Source organism: Puntigrus tetrazona, chromosome 15 (assembly GCF_018831695.1).
Source record: "Puntigrus tetrazona isolate hp1 chromosome 15, ASM1883169v1, whole genome shotgun sequence".
NCBI classification, from domain to species: domain Eukaryota; kingdom Metazoa; phylum Chordata; class Actinopteri; order Cypriniformes; family Cyprinidae; genus Puntigrus; species Puntigrus tetrazona.
The window spans coordinates 18962397-18989702 of NC_056713.1; the positions used below are offsets into that span (position 1 = coordinate 18962397).

General features: G+C 36.6%; 1 protein-coding gene across 1 annotated transcript; it reads right to left on the reverse strand.

The window, feature by feature from the left end:
* Positions 1-27305, reverse strand: crppa (CDP-L-ribitol pyrophosphorylase A). Its single transcript, XM_043259010.1, has 10 exons — positions 26193-27305; positions 23431-23704; positions 22406-22555; positions 20125-20229; positions 19397-19442; positions 18158-18246; positions 16184-16264; positions 15694-15786; positions 13900-14022; positions 1-428 (listed from the first exon to the last, which is right to left on the reverse strand). The coding sequence occupies exons 1-10, from the start codon at positions 26423-26425 to the stop codon at positions 324-326; spliced, it is 1299 nt and encodes a 432-aa protein (XP_043114945.1). The 5' UTR covers positions 26426-27305; the 3' UTR covers positions 1-323.
* Between the last annotated feature and the right edge of the window lies 1 nt (position 27306).

Consider the following 27306-nt stretch of genomic DNA (forward strand, 5'->3'; position numbering starts at 1 on the left):
TTTGTTTTTTGTTTTATTAATATTTTACAAACAAATATATTTAACGATTCACAGAGGTGTTTGATTGTGCTTGTGTGTTCATGTACATGAGCCCTAGGCAAACCAGGCAAACTGTTATTATAAAATGACTACCTTGAGATCTTACCTAAAGAACCGAATCAATGCTTTGTCAGCCTCACCGTCACTCACTCATTGCTTGTCATTTATTTTATGCTGAAATGCCTTTATGTTTGTTTGACATTCCAGATTCTGTGTTCTATCTTCGTGAGTCCGCAGGCCACATCCTGGTTGTCTGCTGTAACGCATCTTCACGTGCTTCGGTTTCAGGCGTGAAGCAGCTGTCCAGTGAGAGTAGCATTTCTGTCTCTGATGAGAGTGAATGTGATCTGAGCGAGTCTATCCACAGATCTCTCCCACTGCTCTGGAACCTGAAAGCACACACACACACACACACACACACACACACATATAAAAGGCACTTAATACACAAACAGATGTGATCAAAATAATCAAATGCCAGTGGACCTGTACTGTGCTTTTCCCCCCCAGGTTTCTCATTGGCAGAAAAGCAATGATATGCCATGATATTTGGCACCCCAAGATAAAAAGGGCAGGCCTCCTATTGTGCTCACAGGGTTTCAGGTTTTGTTTTCATGTCTTTTGTCTAAGATTTTGGGGTCTGTTCTATTAATGTCTTCATGCCACCAAGACTTTATGTGCTTTTGCATCAGTGATTAATTGCAGCACAGCTCTTCTGGTCTTCTCATCTGGTCATCTCGTCTTCTCTGTTTAGATGTACAAACCACATTAGAAAATGAAAATCCACACTTTTCAGCTGATGTTGGTCCAAAATCTCGGTTTTCTTCCTTTTAGGTAGGTTTCAGATTGTTATTTTAGGAAATATTATATATAATATTTCCTAAAATAACAATCTAAACTCTATATATATACATATATATATATATATATATATATAATATATAAATATATAAATATATATATATATATAGGGTCAAAATATATATAATTCACAAGAAGTGTCTAAAGAAAGCACATTAACTGTAAGAAAAGTGCCTACTTTTAAGGTTTCAACCAAAAAATGGTTGAAATGTTACATTGTCATTCACTGTAACACAATATTTACGTTAACATTCAAACAACAGGCTTATTCTGACTTGTATATGTTAAAATACATAAAAGAATAGGAATAAAGAGGCATATTCAATTTTATTGTGTTTTAAATGATTAAATCTAACTGACAAAAGGGCAAAACCTAGGACAGTGGCATTGGAAAAAATGGAAATTAATATTTGGGGTGAAAGAAATTTCTCTTTTAATGTGTCATAAAATTGATTTTTGTTGTATCTCCACACTGAGTGACATTATAAATGGATAAATCAGAGAAAATGGGTGATATATATTTTTGGCTCAGAAAAACAAAAACAAAATTGCGACCATCATCAGTTTAAAGCAATAATGAAATAATCTTCTTTATGACCTTCAACTTAATGATTTCCACAACAGTTACGTTTATTTGAATGCGTCACTCTTTTCTTTTTCACAGTAGCGGTTCTCCACTCCTCTCACTTCCAAATTCCCAAATCCATGGATAAGATGTTCTTAAACCTTACGCATATTTTCCACAGTTAACGCCGCAGGTTTCAATTTGTAAGCAGGAGGATGAAATAAACCAAAATCTAAAGATTAAGAAAATTTGTGAAAAAACCCCCCCAAGATCACGATTAATGATCATACTGCAGCGGTTCCTGAACTTCAACAGCTCTGCGATGTGCGCTGCTTTTTAATCTTCATTTGGAGGCAATTTGGAAAAGAAAAGAAAAGAAAAGAAAAAAAAAAAGGACTGAAACGTAGAGGAGGCTCCTTGTTTTTCCCTGTGTAATATAGTCACTGTTCCCTAATTATGGGTACAAAACTCTGGGTAAGGAGCCAAAACATCTGCAAGCGGTCAACTGAAATCCTCCTACTCTTCAGTTAATGACAGCTACTTCGCAGACAGATTTCACACACAATTCAAATATAGCAAGAAAGTTTATGGCATAAATTCCTATATCGGCGTATCATCAGATAACATTCTGTAATGAGGTCTAAACCAATGAAGAATGGCCTCAGTGTATTTGTTTAGTCAGGAAATGAAGAACAAATGGCCCCCGACCTGATTGCCACCCACATGTAAAACCCGGGTTCACGGAAAATAGCACGATGTTTGTGGAATATTTACAAACGCAGAAAGACGAAAAGCTCGCCTACTTGACCGCATCTAATGACAACATCACTGATGTGGCCCGTTTTGTTATTGGTGTGACACGACAGTCCTACTGGGAAAATAATATATGGGAATTTTCTTTTCTGAAATGAAGATCACCAACGAGGATCAAAGGTTTAAGTCTCATGTTTCCAATGAGCAGCAAAATATGACTCGTATGTAATAAGCAAGCAGAGGATCAACAACTTATTTCTTGGCCCGGAAACGTATTTGAGCTGCCATGACACTGAAAAATCACAGTGACACGTGCGGAGAAAAACAAGATAATAATACTGTTGAGTTCGAGTCAACGCGCTAAATGAAAATTGATTTAACTCTGAAGTGTGTTGTGGTTCCATACAAAACATTGGTAAAACAAAAAAAAGGATAAAAGTGCTAAGCTCTGTCTATTTTCATTTGAAATGTGGTGGGCAAAATATAGCGTATTAATTTAGGCCATGTCACATTGGAGTAAACGGGTTAAGTGATTGATTCAGCGGTTGAAAATAGAGGGGGTGAGCGTATTTTTGTATTTGTTGTAAGCAATAGCTCCCCGTGATCTTTTGTATATAGATAAAATAATGCCTATGTAACATTCGAAAAATTAGTTTTCAAGATTAAAAATGTAATTATGCATGTCCTGAGCTCTGTATTTTCCCTCTGAAAAAGGAAAAAAATTAAATAAAATATGGAAATAGGGTCCGAAAATCAAACAAACAAAAAAACCTCAAGCTCACTAAAGAAAAGTAAGCAGTCAGCAAGCTGGTTTTCCATAGGAAACTAGACCGTTAAACAGATTGCATTTATATTCCGGCCTGATCTGCTTGCCTATGTTAATTATGCATCAGTAATATGGGGATTACTGAATTTGATCTTATAATATTATTGTTTTAAAAATATAATGCCACTTTAAGTGTTTTTACAACGTTTTGTCGCATTAATTATTGAAATATTTCCGTGGGGTCTTAATGTGGATTGCAAATTGCCCAAACCTGAATACTGTTCACGTACCTTTGTTTTATTGTTTTGAGAGGTTATCTAAATATTTGCTGATGTGAAACAGATGGAAAATTATTAGGCTTGTGTTGCAGATCTATAGACGTTTTGCCCTCCAGGTCCTCAAGCAGATCACGTGAAAACTGAAAATTATGAATAGGAGAAAAAAAAATGCTACAAATGCTACATACATTGTAAAAGGCAGTCAAATGTACAACTGCATCTTCTTCACTGGGTAAATTAAATGTATATTTCTTCTTTTCAATGATTGACTGCAGTGAGAGACGGTCTGTCTTATGTTGTTTGATTAACATAAATGAGACAGCAGGAATATTAGACAGCTGACCAGCTCCAATATCACATATTGTTTGCTTTCAATTAATACTTAAAATTGTGCTGTGTTCACGAGGATACTTGCAAAGATGGGCATTTTTGACACATACGAGTGTGCGTATTTAACTGGCCTATAAATTGGTAAAAATAGCTCTGTTCAATAATCCTATGCTATATGGGCACGCCTAAATGCGTACGAAACGATACGTTTTCATGTTCATCGTGATTTGGTTAATCGCGTCTACCAGTATGCCACCCACACCAGTTGAAAATATGCATTAAAATGTGCTGGACCTGCAATGTATGTGCTTACGATTTTATTTAGATGATTACCTTTCCTTGTGGTTAAAGAAAGTTGGTCAAAATGAGAAAAAATAATGCGTTTAAAGAGCTGCAATGCTAAATATAGATATGTTACATGATTAAATCTGAAGGTAATCACTATGATTTGTCATAATATTACGTCACTTTTCCATTCCTGACAGCAGAAAGCTCACTAATGAGCTCTATTCTGTCCCGGTGTCATGGCCAACACTTAAAAGCACACATGGAACAGGAAATTCGACACTTGGAATTTTAATTTCTTAAAGTCTCAGATGGAATAGCTCATCTTTTGTGACTGTAGGGATTTTCCAAAAGTTCCAGTATCTTTTCCAGGCTTTTATGGGATGGATAAAACATTTACCGTGGCCCCGGGCCAGCCTAATTCACCTCTCCTAAAGGAAGAGGATAAGATCGAGATGCTGTTTACTACACTACTAACTCTGCCCTACAGGAAAAAAGAAAAAAAAACAAGCCTTTCTTCCCAAGCCAACAGATCAAAGCTCTTTTAACAGACAATAAAAACTATTTGTATCATATGAACCTCATTCATCCCCCGATATCTCTTGTAATCTTAATACTGATGCAGTGAAATACAAGAGATCAATTAGGTCATTCAGAATGATATCCAACAAAGCTTTGTGAGTGGAAAGCACAGAAACAACAATGAAGGGAATAAGAGGCCAGTGTTTGTAATCTTAAAACGGTAATTTAATAGAAAAGAAGAAAATCTTTGAAAAGACAGATCAAATCAGAATCATGGACACCAGACATGTGGCTGCTTTCTTTCCATTGTTAAATCCCTTCTTTTCTTTCATTTGTTCCCCCTAATGATGCTCCCATTAGTGGAAAACTCTCCCAATGATGTAAAAAAGGCTATTCAAACTAATTTTAACCTGAAATTGGCAGAACTAATGAAATTCTCTGTACTTGGCCTTGGCTTCCCTCGAGAGAGCCACTTCACTCAAGCTTTGGATATCTTTTAACACACCAAGATGTTTGTGAAACCATTTTTATATAGGCATTTTCCATGTAATATAACAGAAAAGTAAGCGTCAATGTTTATTGCATAACCTGATATGGTTCAGCAATTACTAAAACTATAAATTATGCAGTTTTTTTTCATACTTTTTTTACCTACAATGCAAAGAAAACTCACTCGTAAAGTCCTAAAGATGACAGCTTGTGAAGCAGAGGACCACACAATGAGCCGTTCACCGACTGTCCTTGAAAATCCTGCATATCCAGAAAGTTTTCCAGCAGCACGCAGCGGCCCTCCTCACACCGTCACCGGCGGTCTCTTTGAAGATGGGGCCTCGACAATTAGGCATTTAACAATGACAATTTGCACCCTTCAGTCTTTTTCTGGCAACAAGCGAGTCTTATTCCACTGCAGGCCTGCCAGCGTCTCTTTATAATGAACTTTGTGAAGGTTTTCGAAACCCTTTAATGCCAGCTGAACTGGAAAGAGTACTGAAACCAGATCGATACGACAAGTGCTAGACTTTTACTACCAACACTTTCAGCCAAGGCGCACTGCAAGTAATCATTTTTCAGCGGTGATGTGTGATTTAAATGAACGTGTGTGGGAGTCCACCACAAGGAGGCAGCAGAAAGTGAAAGGATCTGACCAAAAGCTTATCTTAATTAACTTGTGCTGCTAATTTAACAAGGAACAGCCCAATTAACCACTACTTTTAAAGGAAAATGTCTTATACTGCCATTAAGACCCATGCAGGTTCTTATATACCCTTTGAAAACATGGTATTACATTTCTTACTCTGACTGTGCATTCCTTTTGGGAAATTATAATAGCGCCAGATCCTGAATGTCCCTCCGGACTGCCAATCATACGACAGTAGCCAGAGGCTAAGAGCTTGACAGAGACATCGAGCCCAAGTTGCTGTCAACTTCAGACATGTGATATGGGGCTGAACTCTGAGGTTCACCTTGCTCAACTGTAACTGTATCCAAAGGGACATTTTTAATAGTAGACCAGCTTAGTGAATAACCGCAGGTCAAGAGACTCTCTGTGAGTTTTTAATTGTACTAGATAGGCCTTTGACAACCATGCCAAGTATGAATTAATAAGTAGATCAAGTTTTTCCACTTTTTGACACAATACATCTTAAGCTTAATCTTGAATCTTAAATTTCAATCTTTTAAAATTAATCTGCCACTTCCATGAATAAAGTACAAAGCATAGCCTGAAACATACAGTGAAAATAACTGCTTAACATTAATATTTTCAAGAAATTACAATTTTTCATTCATTATTGATCTTTTCTTACTCTTTTTCTTCTTTTGAGTTGTTTCAGCGCTTTCAGTTAACTAGAAAATAATTAGACACGATGCATTTGCATATATTTTTTCTTCTTATCTATATATTATACTCATATATATATATATATATATATATATATATATAGATAGATAGATAGAGAGAGAGAGAGAGAGAGTTTAGCATAATATATTTTTAGTATACAATTATTGTACTTATTGATAAACACACTTTTTTTAATCTTATAATAACTTTGGTAAGGCAAACGATTTTTTAAGCTGGAAGCAGTCTAAAAAGGTGAAAAGACATTGCAAAATCATCTACATAATACTACTAATTCTATATATAATACCTCCAGGGAAAAACTAGCGACTGACTCTGTACAGTTAACTTAATGTACAGGAAATGTCAGTTAAATGAAAGTCAAAATGGTTTGGATTGAAAATTGTACACTGGCTTATAGTGTCAGAAACACTTGACAGTTGTTAATCTCTTCCATTATCACTTTATTCTGCAAAAAACTCCAGCCAGAGGCGAAAGATGATTCGGCCCACTGATTTTTCAAAAAGTACCATCAGCACAAATACTTAAAGAAAAAAAAAAAGTCAGATTTGTGGGACTGTGCCTGGATAAAGTGTCCTCAACATGACCCCGTCATTCTCATTCAGTCTCACCTGATTTTAAAAGGATCTGAGCGTCATTATCTTTTCTCTTAAACTGGACGACGCATCCACATTCCTATTGAAGCACTGCACCGCACAATATTGATTCAGGAACTGCTCAGATAAACAAGTCAAGGTACACTGAAAGAAAATCAAAGTAATAATGAAGGTTTCCGTCATGCGGTTACGAGGAGAATGCAGTCTATAGTTTCTCGTGTCTTAAACAGGTTTCCTCAGTGAACTGTCTTTCTCGATCTCTCTTTTTCCTTTTCCCCCCCCCCCCTCTGTAGAACAGCCTCGGGCGTAACCTACCACATTCACAGGAACGGGGCGAAGAAAATACAGGAAGCTTTTGTTTCCATACCTGTGAATGCTGCTCTATTTCAACAAGTCAGTGGGAGCGATTTCTATGTTTGTACTTGACCTGGCGACAGATACGTTCCTAAACAATGACAGACCACAATGCTTTCTTACACTGACAGATCTGTTGAAAATTGTAAAATATGTCATGATACCCCAAGGCCCACATGCAGAAACCAAACATCCGCTGTTAACAACAAAACCTCTTGAGTTCACCTCATTACACTTGTGACACACACAGAAAGATCAGCCTGGGTCATGTATGTTATTTCCTTCAGCATTTCGGTTTCTGCATCGTTATTTTCTGCCTCTAAGCTCGCCCATCGCCAAGCGCCCGCACCTCGTCTTGATGCATTAGGAACAAGCCTCATCACGTAAATATTTCACCTTTGCCTCAAACAAAAGCCTGCTGGCATTTGTTACCGAGCTGTCCAAACAAGAATTACCATAGACTAAACAGTCGTCATTTGTGGAAGAGTAAAGGTGAAAGTGTGAGAGACTGCAAAATAGCTTAGCACTGTTTATACAGATGCGACATAAATACCCCTCTGCCCATATACTAATAAAACTAAATTAACTCAATTTGTGCCCTCTTCGCGTCATGGATTACTCCTAAGTGGCCAGATAATGTATTTCATACAAGGAATTTCTTGTGCTTTTAATGTATAAAGGAATTATATTTTAATTAATTATATATTGTAAATTTTAAATGGCATTTAAACATTTTATATTTTATGTTTTGTGTTATATTTATGTTTTAAAGATTTGAAATTTTTTGGGGGGTTTATGTATTTTTAGAAATACATTACATCTGAAAGTGAAAAGTAAAACAGGAAAAATTAAGATAAGGAAGGTTTTCTTAAATCAATATTTCTATTTATCAAGGATGTAAAGAAATTTAAGGACAGTAAAGATTACACAAATTCAAAAGATTTCTGCTTTAAATATGTGAGGTCTCTGTGAAATGATTCAGAAAAAAATATATCATGGTTTTTACAGAAATATGAAGCAGTATTTAGAATAATTGCAAAAAAAAAAGTTTTTCAAGTGCCAAATCATTATATTAAAATGACTTTTGGTGGATCATTAGCGTTGGACACTAAAGATTGGAGTAATGATGCTGAAAATTCAGCATTCTTTGCATCACAAGAATAAATCATTCCTTAAAATATATTAAAATAGAAAATGCAATGATGTTTCACAATATTACTGCTTTTGATCAAACGATTGCAGCATTGGTGAGCATGAGAAACTTGTCTTAAAAACATAAAATTGGAATAGTAAGTTTTGTTTTTTCATTTGTTTTGTTTTCTGCCTAACTTTTTTTAAATGACGTGCAGCAGAAATATAGGATTTGCTTTACTGACATCTGTTGACACAACCTCCATAACATATCCAGTACGATCTGAATTCCAGGCTTAAATTAGACTTTAAATCTAAGAGGATCTATGTGGTCCAAACTTCTAGACTCCACTGTATATTTAACATATATGGTGCGGTTAATGGTTTCCAGTGTAAGGATAAAGCTCGCTCAAAAGTTTGCGTTTTTCAGCGGCTCGACCTGACTTACCACCAAGAAAAGAACAAGAGCTTCTAAAAAGATTCAAGTCAGAGGTGAACCACTTCAAACGACTCGACCCAACGAGTCTCATGCTAAATCCTGAAAAACTCCTTACTCAAAACAAGATTACTGCGCAGTGGACATTCAATACCTGATGGTGGGTGGTCGCCTCAAATCTAAAACAAGTGTTCTGCCGTGGACAGGCTGCATGGGGTAGAACACGCCACCACGGCCTTTTCCTGATTGAATGTTTACAAACCCATTTGGTCGCCCCTGGTAAGCATCAGCCTCTAATTTCTAATCTAATTTGTTTTCGCGAATGTTCTTGAATGGAATGTTGCCTCGCTGTGAGAGTTTGCATGCATACGCAGGATCTTGAGCGTATCAGTGGCTCATGTAATCTGCCAAATCAATGCTAAATAAACAGTTTCAGTGGGTTACGGTGTATGATAAGACATGCCAGCATGCATCCGGAGGCGGACACAATGATGCATTAAAATGTTGATCACCGCAACGTCCGAAAATCGTCCAAAAGGACAATTGGGTCAGAAATTGTAAACAGAAACCACAACGTCTGCAATTACATAAACTAATTAACAATTTTTGGACAACACAGGTTACACAAAAATCAGTTTGAGAGGTTTTTTTTGCAGGCATCACGCACTGTCTGCATATCAGCATTATGAAAAGTTTAAGTAATAATTTAAGTAATAATTTACCTAAAAATTTAAATTAGTTTGTTTCTTTATTGAAAGCAGATTTGGAGAAACATCATACCACCTGCTCACCAATAGATCATGTGCAGTGATTGGGTGCCGTCAGAATTAAAGCAGTTAATAAAAGCATAACAATAATAGTTTACAAGTAATCAACACGACCCCACTCCACCAATTAACATCAATTATGAAGCGAATTTTTTTTTTTTTCCAAATAGAATATAAAACAAATATAATCCATAAAAATAATAATAACAACACCACCAAATTCATGCTTTTGTTCTCTCTCATAAAAATACATCAACATATTTGTTTAAAACAGCTTTTACTTGTAAACCTCAGATTTGCATCCTCAGATTCCAGATTTTCAAATAATTGTACCTCGGCCAAATATTGTCCACTCCTAACAAGCTATACACCAATGAAAAACGTATTTATTGAGATGTATGCATCATTCAGATTATGTATAAATCTCAATTTCACAAAACTGACCCTTAGGAACGATTTTGTGGTGCACCATTACATTTACATTAAACAACTTTTTTCTTAGTGTAGTCACTATTAAAAAATATATAGGATATCGTTAATAGGATTGATATGGTCTATTATTTCAAACAACGGTTGACTTTCTGTGTTCGTGGAGGTTTTGACCAAGAAATTTCAGTGCATCATTAGAATTAAATATGAAGAATACCCAACGCATGCTGCCACAGCACAGATCTTTTAGTTTAACACTGCGGTACAATATCAAAGGAGAAGCCTGGAGTTGTCAGCAGGGATCTTTCAAGATCCCAGTTTTTTGGGGTTTTTTTACTTTTCCTCCCGCAGTGCATTTGTGCCAGCCAGAATGATGAGGAAAATGTAAAAACAATTACACATGGAGAGAAAGGGGAATATTTGGAGAATGAGAAATGACTACTGGAACGTAAATCCGACACTAAGCGGAGGGTATGGCCAAATACACTTGCGCTGTCAAAGGCAGACAGGCATAAAAAGAGACGTTGAGGTACCCTCCACCCTGACATCATTTAAGCAAGGGTTATTTTAGACAATTTAAGGATCTGATACCTTTTTGTGGTTCCTAAATCATCACAGTACTGTACGGACTCCTATAGAAACCTGCAGATACCCAAAACATCATTAATCTTCAGAAAATCTAACTGATTATTTTGGCAATCGAGCCTCCAAAAAAAACATTCAAAAACTGCAGTGCCAGTAAGGCTGAAGTGCAAGACTCAAGATGGACCAAATTTGGGCTAAACAATGTATCCGGTTTCAAAAACGGGTGCATCTGGGCAGGTAAGAGAGTCTCTTTCTCTTTTCTAAGGAGCAGCTAATCTCCTCTCGGGTTTAGATTCCTCAGCTGGATGCTTTGAGGAGAAGGAAGTGAGGGGTGGGTAAACTGCTGGGCTCTCACAGGAGGGATTAGAGTGTCTATTTATCATTGTGACAAGCCTTTTCAGCGCATGACAGGCCACCAGGCCCTGTGTGCGAAGGAGATCCTGTGACACTTCCTGTCACTCACTGGCCAGGCACCGACAGGGCCAAAAAGTTACCTATATTGTCACCATCAGATCACCTTACTCACACCAAGGCACATGTTAAATAGTTATTATAAAAACTATAAATCTAAAAGTTTGGGTTCAGTCATTTCTTAAGAAAGAAATGAATACTTTTACTCAGAAAGGACGCATTTAACTGATCAAAAGGGACAGTAATGTATTTAATCGTAAAACAACTTTTGTTTTTTTTAATTTTAAATCATTGACGAATCCTGAAAAAGGAATTTATAATAACAGGATACTAGAAAACACAGGACATTGCTGAAAACACAGCTTTGAATAAATGTAATCATATTTTAAAATAAATGAAATCTATAGTTATATATTAAAATAGAAAACATCTTTAAATTGTAAAAATATTTAACAATATCCCTGCTTATTTGATCGTATAAATGCAGTCTTGGTGAGTATCTATCTATGTTTACGGTACAAAGCTGCTATGTGGCTGTTAGCGTAAAGCTCGCCTCAGTCTGGATTTAATAAGAAAAACTTTGCATATTACAAACATGCCGTGGAAAGACTGAAAGAAATTATTTGTTTAACGAAGCCTGTCATTGTTTACACACAATGAATCACGCAAACATCTCTTCGCTATCTACGTGGAGGGTGATTAGCGAGAAATACTTAAAACAACCTGGAGGTCCGTGACATGGAGGTTTCGGTCTCAAGCTTCACTGAAAAGCGTTGAAAGACTGAAGTCAAATCCTGTCCTAAAAGTAATGCGTCACTGAACAAACTGAACACAGTCAAGACATACTGAATTCTTGAAGGAGAAGTAAGAAAAAGTTTTTAATGAAGACTGAATGTGTATTTATGAAAAGATGTTTACCGATCCTTATTAGATGCCAGTGCTCTCAAAACAACAAACCTCCACAAGTTAAGTGCTCCACATGTACAAACATCTGGCTAGGAAAAACAAACCCGAAGATTCTAATCAAATAATCCTGGAAGACTACAGCAACAAAATCGTCCACATGTCACTTCAACCTTTTTTTTTTTTTTTTACTCCTCTTAACTAAACTACTCTTAAACGGCATCTTCTTTAGTGCAGATAAAACAACTTACAGTTTTTCATGGTATGCACGCCAAGGTACAGTTGTTCAATTCTCAAAAATCATTATAAATCATTTTACAAAAAAAGAGTTTATTTGCAAAAACCAACAGACGCCACTTTAAAAAACAAATTAGCTGATTGCCGTGCATTCTTCTCCGTTCTGAACCCTAAACACGTTTTGTCAAAAAAGCCGATATTGTCCACTTTCAAGGTATTGTGTTCATGTTTTACAGCAGAAGCTGACAAGTACTCTTGATGTTTTTTTTAACAAAAGCCGGATATTATTCTTTTTTAGTGAATCAGCACGCTATATTCAGGTCAGGTGACGTGGCTTCTTTCACTTTAAAAAGACGTGCTACCTAAGAGGAAATCATCAAAGCTGACTAAAAGTGATCAAGGATGGATAATTTCGATTAGAACTTGATGGACCTGTGATATCTTACTCAGGGCGTAAAAAGATAATGAAAGTAGAAACGTTTTCACGGAACCTTGCAAAAGCACAAGGAAAATATATTTGAGTGTGATCGCATCCATACAGTCTATGGTCGTCATCTGAGGAGGCTGCAAAGTCTATAATGTGGACTTATCTGCTTTTGGCAAAAAATGACTGCTGGAGTTATCTGCTTTTGCTATGAAACAAACTTTCCAATATTTAAAAAAAAAAAAACATACATTCATAGTTTACTTCCAAACGTTATCGTTTTTTGCTAATGAACACTTTGAATATAGCCATCATCAGCGGGAAATTTTTATAATGAAACCTATTTCTATGATCTAAAATGATTTTAAAATAATATTCCACCCCGCAGTCATTTATAACGTAACTCTCTTTTAACTCTTGGAACGTATCTATATATTTTTTTCTACCTTGCCTTTAAAAAACATAACCTTTTATGCGAAATGAGCAACAGTGCTTTAGCCTAGGTGAAGGTATTGTTAAATTTATGGCCAATTCATGCAAAAATCAGTATTTATAATTTTTTTTTTTTTTCATAATGCACCTAGTTATTTCATCTTAAAAGATCAATGAAAACTAAATTGCTTGTGATATGAGCCTTTTAAAATTTCCCAGCGGAGATCATCAAATCCTGATTCTGACTGCATGAATGATGCCAGTGGAATAAATTCGGTATAGTATTAGGCAATGGAAAGTCTATATATTTAACCGTTGGCTCATCCAAAAACCCTCAGGCGTGACTGGCAGCAGAAAACTTCTGACGGTTTCACTGCATCTCAAAAAAACGATCTGGATAAAATACCGAATTAGGAGGCATGACCTCTAATTGAAAAAACCTATATCGCATTCTGTATGAAGGTAGTTGGATGGGTCAGAACTCACAAAGAGAGTCTTGGCAGCTATTTTGTAAAGCATGAATAAGCGCATCTGGGAGGAATTATCCTCATTATTACAAGACCTATGAGCGTGATTTATGCATGGTCTTTATCTGCACTTCCACTATCTCACAAAAAGAAGCATTTTATCACGACGAACACATATTACCGCCACTCCCTCTGCTGTCTGAGATTTTTTTAATGGGGCCCACAGCCAGACAGGGCAAATTCACACATCACTCTACATGATTTTTTTTTCCCCCCCGGAGCCACAATGGCTAATACAGTGAAGATTTTTAATTAATTCTCCAAAGGACACGTTCTGAGCAAACAATGAGATGAGGCTCCTTTTGGATGTTCCTAGACGTTTTATCCAGGCCAGATAAGGCTCAGATAAAGTTTGTAGGCAAAGCTATAATTTCGCATTTGACATAATGATATCTCATTAAGAAAATTACCTTGGTGTGATCAATCTGAATTCCATAGAGCAGAACATTTCCCTGTATGACTTCAGAGGCCAGACTCCTGAACTCGTCTGTCTTTTGGCTGTCGACAGACTGCTTTGTCATGTTCAGCTGCACCTGTCAACAGAAAGAATGAAAAAATAAAAATAACATCCCTACTTATCTATAGCAGGGTTTCACGAACCGAAGGGTTGTGATGGGAGTTCATAAGTTTATGAAAAGCATAGTAATGACAAACGTAAAATGAAACAAATCTAAACAAAAACTGTTTAATGCTAATATGAAAGCCTGTTTGTTTCATTAAATACAAAATAAAAAAAGGTCAGAGTTTTTTTCTAACAATTTTGGTTCAATATAAACTCATAATTATATAGAGATTTTTTTTATTCATGTAACTATTTACTAACATTACAGAAATTTGAAAAAGCAAATGTTTTGTTAAATTAAGTAAATATTTTAGGGTTTAGCTGCCAAAATAGCAATGGCATACTTCTGATCAACAGGAATTATTAAATACTTATCTAACGTCTACAGTGACTCATTTAATCCATATGGGAATTAATAGTATCATAATAACCCGCACTTACTTCAATTAAATATTCCCTATTCTTAAAAAAAAAAAAACGATTCTAAAAATACAGCCGTGGGACAGGCCCATTAATTTTAAAAGTACCCCACAGTACTCTTTTTAATAAACACTCAGCTCTCTCTGTGTGTTTGGACAGGTTGTGCTCCCATGCAAAACAGCAAGAACCAGCTCTTAGCGAAAAGTTTCCATTGCAACTGACCCAGCAATCACCGATCCGTTAAATTAATGCAATTTCTTTTTCCGTTCGCTTACATCACCGTTTCAGGAAGATGTGGCTTGTATGCATCCGTACCAAATAAAACAGGCCGTGCTCATTTTGCAAACTGCTTGAAGAAAAACATATTTTGAACAGAGGTCATACCCCGGTATAAAATGGGGAATTGCCGTTTACGCTGATTCTAATGGATTTTTTGTTGTTCCATAACAAAGTGTCTTTTAAAGTACAAAAAAGGTAACTGAAAACCCGACAGGAAATGTTGTAGCATGTTAAGCGGATCCAAATGTAATGTAAGCATAAAGAAAAGTCGAGCAATCTTCCGAACAGCTCTTTATAAAATAATCTTGAGGTTTTCACTCGCAATCACACGCTCTCACAGCCATATGTGTTATCGTCACATCTGTGGTGATGATAAGAACAAAGCATCTGTGAAATCCAAACAACGAGTGAAAACATAATGATGGAGAGAAGAGGTTATCTAACAGGCCTTCGGAGGAAACGTTAAAGGAAGCACATATGGATTCTAGGAAGGCTGGGTTCCCACACTGGGGTGCGGATCCCTGGATTCAGAGATCAAAACTGCAGGAGAAGAGATTTTATGCTTTTGAAACGCATTTAAGAAATTAATCAAGGTAAGAGTGATGACATTCCCAGAGATTAAGACTAAGATGTTCTGAGGTACAAACTCTGGACAAGGTCCAGGAAACAAAACATCAGGGGTTTTTCCAGCTGCCAACACCGCAACGTCAGTTAAGTTTTAGCACTTCTGTGATCTGATGCACATTGTGCGTTTCTGTCACAATGATGAAAACGACAAAACGAGTTCATCTCTCACAATCTACTTTTCTCAAATACTTCTCAGTGTGTCCACTGAATGAATGATATGTTTGACATTATTGCAACAACTTAAGGTTAAAATAACTTTAAGGAACTTTAAAATACCTTTAAAATAAAAAGGTCCATGGGGTGTATGGAAACTTACCCAAACAACAACTACTGGGTATAAACGAGTGTGGTCGATGTCCTCAAAACATTTCACCATGTCCAATGCCCCCAAGAAGTTTGATGCAGCCATCTAAAACAAAAACACAAATAATATTATACAAATAAAAATATAAAATCACTTAAAATAATAATAATAATAATATTTCAGTTTTAATTTGACTGAATATTTTAGTCAAATAAATACAGCCATGGTGAATATCAGAGACGTTTTCTGAAAGACCCCAAAACTTTTAATAAAAAGACCTTTTTATTAAATGTCAGCAACAAAGCAAAGGTGTTTCAAAGTGAGAACAAAGACATTACATTTTGATTAAATATTACAAAAACAAGCTGTTACTTCTTATTGAAATAAAAAGCACAGGTGAGTCATTTGCATTAAAACCAGGAAAATGCATTTAAAAAGTCAAATTTGATTTATGATTTTTGAATTGCTTGTGTGTGTGTGTGTTTTTGTATAGTTGACGCACAGATATATGAATGAAGTTTCGGGTTTTGGACAGGTACTCTGTATTACTTTGCTTTGCACGTGGAATGACGTCTGTCTCCATCTGAGAAAAGAAGAAAAGAGCCCAAATTCAATAAAACAAGCAATTTCAACATCACGGCAGACAAAAATTTTATTTATTAAGATCTAATGATTCATCCCTTTTCATAAAAAGCAACACAACCACAGATGCTCTGCATATGAACTCATATTTTAGCCCTCATATCAAATCATATCCTGTCCCTGGCCTTGTCGAATATCTTGTACGGAGATGAAATAAACAGAAATAAACAGAAGTGTTTGGCACAGACCCGACCTTGACGAGAAAACTGGAAATATGAAATTGTTATTGGAAACACATGCAAGGACTTATTCGTTCTTGAAAGATAACCAACCGCGGCTTTAGACGAAAACCAGCTCGCTCCGAACTGTGGATTTACGAGATCATTTCGACATCTGAACCAGGTTGGGTTGTTGAGCCCACACGAGATACTGTTCACAAGTTATTTCAATGGTGGCGAAGCAAAAATAAGTGCTTCATAATGACCAAAAACCAAACAACAAGCCACACACTTGGTTCTCATTAGACGTCACAGATCACGCAAAAACTCTGGTAATGCTTTCATTTCCCCACATATACAAGCAAACAATCTTTTTGATCAATCTTAAGGATTTGTAGGCTATTCAGAAACAGAAATGTGTTTTTACCGGCCAAGGAACTTAATTTCAACCGCAGTTACGTGTTGGGAATCATGCCGGCTCATGTTGTGGCTTAATCCGAGGTTGACGTAGGAATACATTACAGTCAAGAGTTATGCAGTATCACTGAAATGCCAGGATTACATGCAGTCAATGGAATTGTATAGTCTCCAATGGATCTGAAGTGGATTTTCTTTCGTGTGAGATTTACTTATGTAGCTTAAAATGATATATGCACTACCTACATGCTCTCGGTTTCTAAATTATCTCGAAATCCCACAGCTGAGGAATGCGAATATCACTCTCAGTCATACACGAAATGCCACGTTCGAGATCTGCACCTTATGCGCACGGATTCAGACTCTAATCCAAAAAGTGTTCGACCCTAGTGAACTTGAGCCTTTGATGAAAGCAGAGCGCAACCCGTTCCAGTTCTTATCAGTAGCATACATGGATGTAATTATTACATCTCGCTAAAAGGATCATCTTATCACTCTCTGTTATCCTTTATTACCAAAACACGTACCTAGAGCCAATCGTACCACCTGCACACCTGGAAGTTACCCAATTTTGAGTTTCACTTCGCTGTAATGGAGACGCGGCTTAGATTTAAAAATGGCACTGGGACAAATTTGATTCCTCATCTCTAATCTCCTCCTTTTCTTTCATCTCCCTCGAGTCGCAGGAACGGCTCGGGAGAACTGACCCCAGTCGGCACCTGGGGGAGCGTCAACGTCTGGAACCAATCAGCCGTACGGGACGCTGGGTGCTCTCATGTTTGCAACATTATCAAGAGGAGGACATTTGCTTGATGAAGAACTTGGAACAGCTACAAAGGAGGATGGGCTTCCAGAGCACACAGCCTGAATAAAACACGTCATATTTCCTTTTTGTCAGTGCGCTGGGAGATGGATCTCCTACAGCGAGAGCTACAACGTGAAGACATGTCTCCAGCTGGACCGGCTCCAAAAATCAGTGTGAAATAAATGGGAAGGTGGTCACACTTGTACAAGACACCTTATCCATTTCAGCAAGTACATGCATTGATACGGCTAGGTTATCTGTCTCACCATCTGTTAGTCCTCATGCAGTTGCAGGACAGGTGAAAGCTTGGTTGTTGGACGGGGTGAGTAGGAAATTGGGGTAAAAGGAGTCGAGATGGAGACGGACAGCTTTAAACATCTACATGTGTAACGCATTCCTAAGCAAAGACTATTTTAACTAAACCGTAAGACGAGGGATGTCGTCTGTAACATACCGTGTTCAGATTTTTTTGAAGTGCTTTGGCCAACTCAACAGCTTCTGCTTCGGCTCCTGCGATGATACATGCTGATGTTGAAAGAGTCTCTGAAGAGAAAATAAATATAATGCTTCAAGACCAAGCAGATAATAAGTGCAACAGTATGGTTGATGTAACTTTAGTGACTATAATTGAACTGTTTGCAAACTAGTTTTGCAGAAGCTTTGTGTTGTAAAAAAAAAGAAATAAGAATGAAATAGTGTTTATGTAATAATAAATATTATTATTTTATCTATTTTATCTCAAGATAACCGGGTAAGCTTATAAGATATTGAAATGTGTCAAAGGATTATTAGGAGAATTTGGAGAATTTGCTCTAAGAGCATTGTAAAAGTAAAGTAAAATAAAATAATGTTTATGTAATAAAAATTAAATACAATTTGCCACTTTAGGCATTTTATCTCAAGATAACAGCATACATTTCTTTCAAGGTATCAGAGTATCTTAGTAACAATTATTGTACTTAAATAAATGGCTTTTCCCAAACTTTCATTAAAAGGTAAAAGCACGGATATATTGGTCTACGCAAAGCAAAGTTTAAATACAGCCAGAGGGATGCTTTATTGCAACGACAGAACTCAGAAAAGGTAGGAGACCTAATACTTAGCCAAGTTTAAAACATTTAGGCAGTCTGTTCTTTTATTCCACTTTGGTTGGTATTTTGGGACTGAGTTATAAGCCAACAGCAGCTTAGTGCACTGGCTGAATAGAAAAGGTCATAATTTCAGGAAATAAGTGCATGGAAACTTTGCTAAAATCACGCACACAACTGAACTACAACATATTCACAAAAAAAGTGTGTTTTATCCAAATCTTTGATTTTTGTCCAAACCAGAGAACTGGTCCTTTGCTGGGTCAACTCATACCTTACAGGTCATAACGGGTCATTTCTAGAATTTCTCCTAAAAAGGACTGTTTGTATAAAAAGACAACATGTAGACATCTTGAAATGGAGGTTAGTCTTTGTGGTTCACAATCTCTCTTTGTATATTTACATACACGTTACTAACAGTTTGTTTTTGCCCAATGATCCTGACTGTGGAAAACTGTCTATTTTGACTTGCCCTGTTCAAATGTATAATCAGACATCAAGTCTGCAATAACAACATTCAATGGCAATATTGTATTCCCAGCAATGACTCAAATCAGTGGCTGGTGAAATATTTATTTCTTTACTGCTCAACTTAAATACAATACCTTTAATAATAGCCTCCGCAGCTGCTAGATCTCGCTTGTATGTTACCTACAAAAGGAAAACATCACATTAAAGTTTGAAACAAGTAAAGCTTAAAACAAATATGTCAAATATGGCAGAAGTTTTGTGGGTTTACAGACCATTAGGAGTGATTTATTGTTTGTTGCACACACACACACACACACACACACACACATATATATATATATACACACACACATAGGGGTCCAAAAGTCTGAGACCACTAGTAAATATACTAGTGGTAGATCATTAGTATATATCATTACAGCAGATTATTAGTATAACAAGGAGAAATATGGTTTTAAATCATGAAAGCTGGTTGTATTCCCTGACATACATCAGCAACTTTTTAGGGCGTCAGAACTATTTTATCTGACTTTAAAGTAAACCACTGTGATATCTGTCTTCATCGCTGTGAGTTTGCACTGGTCACATGATTTAAAAATGCTGTCTTAGTGTGTACAAAACATTAAAATGCAGAGAAAGGATGCATCAAATTCCTCTGGGTTAATGTGGCGCAGACTCAGTGACCTAGTAATTCTAGATGTAGAGACCTAGAATCTGACTCTTTTGCAAATCTCAAATGTTTTCCACATTTAAACGGTTTAAAAAATGCGTTCAAAGTGATCTCAGACTGTTGTTGGACGCACTATATATGGCATAAATCCCACATGTATGACAACAAAAAGTCAAACCCTTCGTTCCTTACTTTCCACAGAGTCGGTGGTCCTTCTATGAGCTTAGCATTCGTGCCACAGTACTGCAGGGCTAAGTGTAGGCACTCGGTGCCAAACTCAAAGTCAAATTCACTGCACTGCAAAGGAGAAACCAAGAAAAAGCCAGAACAACGTGAAACGAGAAGCTGATGAAGTAAATCTGAACCATAGAAACCTCCAGTCAAACACCTGTGTGGGAACTAAATTTTGTGGTCATGAAAGACTGTTTCTTATAGAAACAAGCATCTGGGCATGGGATTTTTGTACGAAATGTCCCTGATTCTGGTAACACGTTGAAGCTGAATAGAGTTCTTGTAGCGAATCGCTCTAAGACAGCGGTTGGATTACACAACCTAAATCATGCCACCTGAGACATTACGATGGCAATATCTACAGCAATATTTCATTCCGGGTGCGGAGGAGAGCTTCGCTTACACGGTGCTGTGATTTCAAGGCAAATTAAAGGAGAAAGTCCTGCAATCATTTAACCTTTGGCATTTTTCCCTCCTTTTCATCAACGCACAGCTAGACCCTTACGGGGTTGGATGTCTCTTCTTTTGTGAAGCTCAAGCTCTCCGAGATTCAATGGGATGGCATGCTGAAATGGCATCAGTCATTTCGAGGCTACCACAGAGAGGGTTTTGACACATGGCCGTCGGCTACATCCAAAAACCCTCACTCAAAACACCCACCTGAAATAACCCCCATTGTAAAAAGCGTCAAGAGCGCTGAATGCTACATAAAAAAGAAGTATAGACGGCCTTGTGTCACGTGATGGCAGAGTCTCATAGAAAATTGGGTTCAAAAAGCAAGGAGAAGCATATAAATCTTCGCAGACCCTTCACTGTTGGGGTTGGAGAAGAAAAGCCCCAGAAGAGCCGGAGTGTCAGGTAACACCCAAGTGGGCTTGATATTACCCATTCTTCAGATTGCCTCATCCTCTGTGTTTCTTCATGTCATGGTTTTATCTTTATTTAGAATTAATTGAGGACAGACAGCTGTGACTTGACACAGAAAACTCACGCTAATGTTCGATATTGCAGCCAAAACCAACAAAACTGTGAAATCAAAGTTTTCCAGAAGCAAAAAATTCTTCTCAGCAGCCCTATAAATCTCAATGCTTCTTTTTAACACTTCTATCTGTTACTGTTATCGAAAGTTTGACAAAGGCTTAATCAGATCCAAATATCACAATCCTACAGCAATAAATGACGTAGAAAAAGATGGAATAAATTATGCTCCACCTCCTTAAAAAACGTCTGGATGAACATTTCAGTGAAAGCATTGTTTGAGCTGATCTTGAGAAGAAATGGCACAATAAAACTGCATTCTTGCAGTCGGCTATGTAACCTAGGCCAGACTAAACAATTATGATTTATTATTTTGACACACAGCTAACTACCATGGGAATAATAAAGAGTCACAGTTCCTTAGAGCAGAAGAACCTGTAAGTTTATGCAAATCTCAGGGACAATGAACAAAAGAGGCAAGTTGGTCCAAGATTTGAACACTGAGTGTTTCTTTGTCACGGTGAGGTACTATTTGTAATAAGTGCCAAGGTTAAAACACACTGGATACAACATAAAAAGTAATGAAATGTGATAGAAGGCTCACAAGGGTAAAAAAAATAGGTAAACATTTTTTATATATATATATATATATATATATATATATATATATATATATATATAGTTAACTATTTATTTCATATTCACATTTAATTGAATTACTATAATTGAAATTCCTCTGAAAATTGGATTCAAATTGTAACATATTTCTTAAATATGAGAGATAAAAATAAAGATATATTTATAGAAAAATGTAAAATAATTACTTTACGGATTACATAATAGTTTTACTACAAAAACAAAGATAGGAGAGTCCATAGAAAATTTGGTTCACAAAGGAAATGTATATAATTCAAATATAAAAATCGAAAGATATATATATATATATATATATATATATATATATATATATATATATATATATATATATATATATATATATATATATATATATATATATATAAAAAAAGGTCATATTTATTTTACAAAAATGTATATAAAAGATATTTAGATGGAAAAATCTAAAAACATGATTGAAAAATGGCATAAAAATAATAATAATAATAATAATATAAACATACTGAGATGCCTAAAATTACCGTAACAGCCACTGTGGGAATGTCAAGGTGACAGTCAAACTTAATGTACTTTGCACATTGAATCTGAGGTTCATTCCAACCAATAAATGTGTCTGGGTTGCTCATACCCGCTGGTAGGCCTGGAAAATAATGTCATAAAGAAATCCTTGAGGCATTTCACTGGCTCGGTACTTGGCTCTCTCCAGCGAGTGATCCAGGTAGCCCTCTGACGTGGTTGCAATGACTGTGGACACCAGAGGACGTATTGCTCCCGAAGCCTGAAAAGAACAAGGTAGACAGTAAGAAAATTAAAAAACATGCCCCGCAAAAAATCTGTTTATTCACGGTTACTAAACAATAGTGTATTAGAGTCATGCAATGAATCCCTATCCTTCTCATATTCTTTGGAGTGCTTCAGAAACATATGGGTTTTGCTTTCCAGCCTTGGAGAGGAGATTTAGAAGAAAATCACAGAAATGTTCAACCTCACGCATCAAAGCCAGCAACAACATTGCTAAAACATCTTATCCGGTTTCATGCTGTAAGGAGTAGTGCTGAGAGGTGTCAACAATATGTTTATCTTAGTGATTTATGGACATTGGAACAGCCTGCGATGCAGTCAAACCACAAACGAAGCTGGATTTCTCGTCTTCTGCGGAGCTATTCTTTTCTGATTTCATGGCGTTTGCCTTGGAAGGATGGGACATATGTAGCGCATTCTTGTTCTGTAGCATATATTAAAAAGTTTCTCGATATTTATTACATAACAGCTTCGCACATATCCGCGAAGCCTGCATCAGAAATTGTCTTTCGGCGGCCTAATGCGGTCCGACTTTCATTCACCTCATAAATTTGACAGAAACGTAGACCGTGGTACAGCAGATTATGGAAGGGAGTGATCAGATAGTGCGGACGTTCATCACCACAAACGTTTCAGGGAGTGTTTAAAATGAATTATTCCAAATGACAGCCACAGAAAAAAGGTATATTTGAATTAAATCTTAACTTTTGCCTCTGTTTTTTTTATATTGCAGCATATATGATACTCTTGGGCAGAAATAAACATAGCGGTTTTCTTTTTTTTTTTTTTTCTTTTCTCTGAACTGTTATTAAACGCCATACAAATGCGCTATTATGAAACAAAAAAACGAACCCCTTGCTCTTTAGCTGCTAGGGTGATTTTCAACAGAAGATCTTCTTCCACAAACGGCCGTACAGCATCATGGATGATGACCACTTTTGGTTTCGGCGTCAGGGAGTCTGTAGTGCTGCAGAAAGCCTGAAGTCCGTTGAAGATTGACCTGTGTCTGGTGCTTCCCCCGCTGACTACTTTTACCTTCGTGTGATTAAATTTCTGGACAATATTCAGCATCAAGTCATGATTCTCCTTAGCAACCACAACGACAACAGTTCCAATCCATGATAATCTGTTGAGAAATTACAGATAAAACAGCTTTCATTTGTCAAGTTTTAAATACTTTCAAAGGAAAGAGTAAATTATGCTGCTTTAAGCAGTTGTTTTAGCATCACTTACATGTAAATACAGTTTTTGTTTATATTTTAGAATCAACTTCATTTTAATTTTTCATTATGTGCTTATTTATTTTGTTCTAGCTTTTTTTTAATATTTCCATTTAGGTAGGGGTGGGTGGTATGACCAAAACCTTATAACACGATATGAGTGATTTTATTTCACGATAATGATATACATCTTTTGCAGTTGTTTTTTATTATTTTTGCATTAGATAATTAAAAATTTTTGATGACATGGACATTTAAATTCTTGTCAAATATACATAAACTACATATTCCTCACTGTGTATATTTCATAAATATTTCTAAAAAAGTTAAAGGAAAAGTTCACCCAAAAAATACAAATTTTTACTTAGCCCCAGTATTTTGGGTATTTTTTCATCTGGCTCTTCCAAGCTTGGTAATGCTTTGAATAGCAGCCATGATTTTGAAGCTCTGCATAACTCATATATTCAAAAGTACTGCAACGTAAAACTAACCTCTACGCCTTATCACATGTCCTCTGAAGCAGATCGAAGGGTTTTTGTAACAAAAATATTGCTGTTTTGAAATTATAAAGAAAATAACTGACCAGTTATTTTCCGCAAGAGCACTAAGTTCCAGCATCTTCGTCGACTTCTGACTAGACGTGTGACGCAACTTACATGTGATAACTCCCCGAAGGCAGATAGGTTAGTTTTACGCTGCAGTACTTGTGGATATATCCGATTTTAGGAGCTTCAAAATCATGGCTGCTATCCAGGAGAATTACCAAGCTTGGAAGAGCCAGGATAAATAAATAAAAAATAACTCTGACTGTGTTTGTCTGAAAGAAGAAAGCCATATACGCCTAGGATGTCTTGGAGGTGGGTAAAATATTTTGATCAAGAGCAGTGAGAGATTTTCTATCTTTTGTTGTTTTATTAACATGACAGAAAGCTGGAAAATTACACTGCTGTCACTTTAAGACTTGTCCCCGATCCAATATACTGTTACACATGTTTTATTTCTCTGCTGTTTGCCTTCACTTGACCTAAGTTAAGGCGGATACTTGTAACTACAAGCCTTTTGACACAAATAAGCATGTGTATTTAGGTTTAATTTATTTTCATCTCAGTTTTTGTTACAGATGTTTGAACGCATTGTTAGTTATACATTCGCTTTAGCGTTTTGGGTGGATTTTAATGATAGTTACGTTCTCATAATCATCCCTATTCCTTCCAAAGGGCAGGGGTCCTCAACTCCGAGATCTACTTTCCTGAGTTTAGCTCCAACCCCAATTAAACACAGCTAAAGGTTAGAGCTAAACTCAGCAGAAAAATGGGTCTTGAGGGCCAAAGTTGAAACCCCCTGGTGTAGGGGACCATAAAACTGTTCCTTGGAACACACTTCTGCGTCATCTTGCCAAGCCAATTAAGGTTTAACAAATTAAACGTGTGCAAAGAATCATGGGAGCGAAGGGTCCATCAGTTGCACCCTTCAAAGCAGGATATTTCTGAGCACTTTGGTTTGGAATGACCCTTCAGTGAATTCATAGTATTTATAAAACAAAAAGCAAAAAGTATCCAGATGTACTTATGCCAATAACATTACACAATATTATATTCTACACATATTCATAACATGTAGAACATAAATGACTGCTTGTTTAACAGAAGAAGAAGCACTAATGCGTTATCACAGCATGCGATTTTCAATGCAAACTGTGTCCTGAATTTAATTAAGTTCTTAAAAATGAAAGAACTACGTAGGAATACATTAACATACATATTACAACAATGTAAAATGAAATTTAAAAAACAAAATAAGATACAATTAGGTCATACTTACATCCTACTCTTTTCATATGCAATTTCTTGCATACTAGAGTGTATTGAAATACACATATTAGAACACAGACAGAAGCGTAATTTAATATCTCAGGTATGTTTATTCAGGCCACATCTGTCATATAGTCTGGACATTGAAATGTAATATTCCAAAAATGAATTACAACAGTTCTACGTTTATGCTTTTGTCCCTGGAAATTGAAGTGACAGCTTTTTGAATATGAAACTCAAAGCAACCTTTTACTTCACAGCGCAATTTATTAAATATGCCAAGTCAATGTCAAGTGCTTTTAGCCTTTCCCAGGTCTTGCAGCATCTGCAGATGTTCTTAATAAGGATTGAGAAAGCTGTTCTGGACTAGATCTACATGCAGTAGGTGTCCTTGGACTGCTGCCTGTTTACTTGGGGGGGAAAAAAGCCCAGTTGTCAAACTAACGGACGTAATTGTGACAGGCATAATGATTTATTGTTGTTCTGTTTTCGTCTGCTAATAACAAACTAACTTACGTGTCAAGTATGCGGGTTAATAAAATCAAGTTTCACGTGCTCACTGACACGGAATATCAAGTCTCACCTCTCAAACGCTTGAATCGTGTAGCTTATCAGGGGTCTGTTGAGAATGGCGCAGAATTGTTTCGGCGTGGCCAGTCCCATTCGTTCCCCAGAGCCGCCGGCGGGAAGAACTACAGCTACCGGGAAATCCACCGCCGCGCAGCCGAGCCGGACCGCGCTGCGCCCGGCGTCGCACTCCAGCAGACAGCCAGGACTCAGAGGCCTGTCGGAGGAAGAACAGCGCTCCTGCTGCATTTCTCCAGCGTCCTAATAAGCTCCTCACTTGGGGCAGCCGTGTTCGTGGGAATAAGCTGTTAACCGCGTCTGCATCGTGTTTCGGCGGGTGATTTGAGCTATGTTTCGCGGCAGCAGGGTCCCGGTTTTCCCGCTGGTGCTCCGTATCGGAGCGTTATCCTCTCAAAGACATTGCAGGAGCTGGGATCTCGTCTCATTGTATAGCGTAACGTAATGTTTCATAAATTGATGTTCCGAATCAAAATACACGCACAACAGGTTAACATGTGTTAAATAAACTGGACAAGGACATTTAAATATATTTTTTTAACGTATACCAAATTATGGCAAGCCGTTTTAACATGTATTGCTTTAAATAGTATCTACTTCTCACTATTAGTATGCCTAGTTACACGCATTTTTAGTAGTACTATTAAAACAAGTTACTAGTAACTCAGCCTTCACTTTAAAATTGAATATTAACTCATACTAGTGTTTATTTAATTAATACTGGAACAAGAATATTCAAATTGTTAGGGTAAACTAAATGGTGTATGATTAATAGTCATTTCCATTTTATTGAAAGATAAACTATACGCAATAGTAAATACTAATACGTAATACTAAAATGAGTTACTAATACATACACTAGTTAAATAGAATTTAACAAGTTTTAAATGGCTTGTCACAGTCCTTTTCTGTGATGATAGATGATAAATGGCAGTGAAAATGTAATTATTGCCTGTTAACAACACTTTATCTTTATATGCCTGTTTAGGCATGAAAGAGGCATATAAAATGTTATTCTTAGTTATTAATAATCTTAGTTCGATAATACTTTTCACTATTTTTACAAATAACTTTCTCACCCACTCTTATTTTATTTTATATAAACTGCTCGT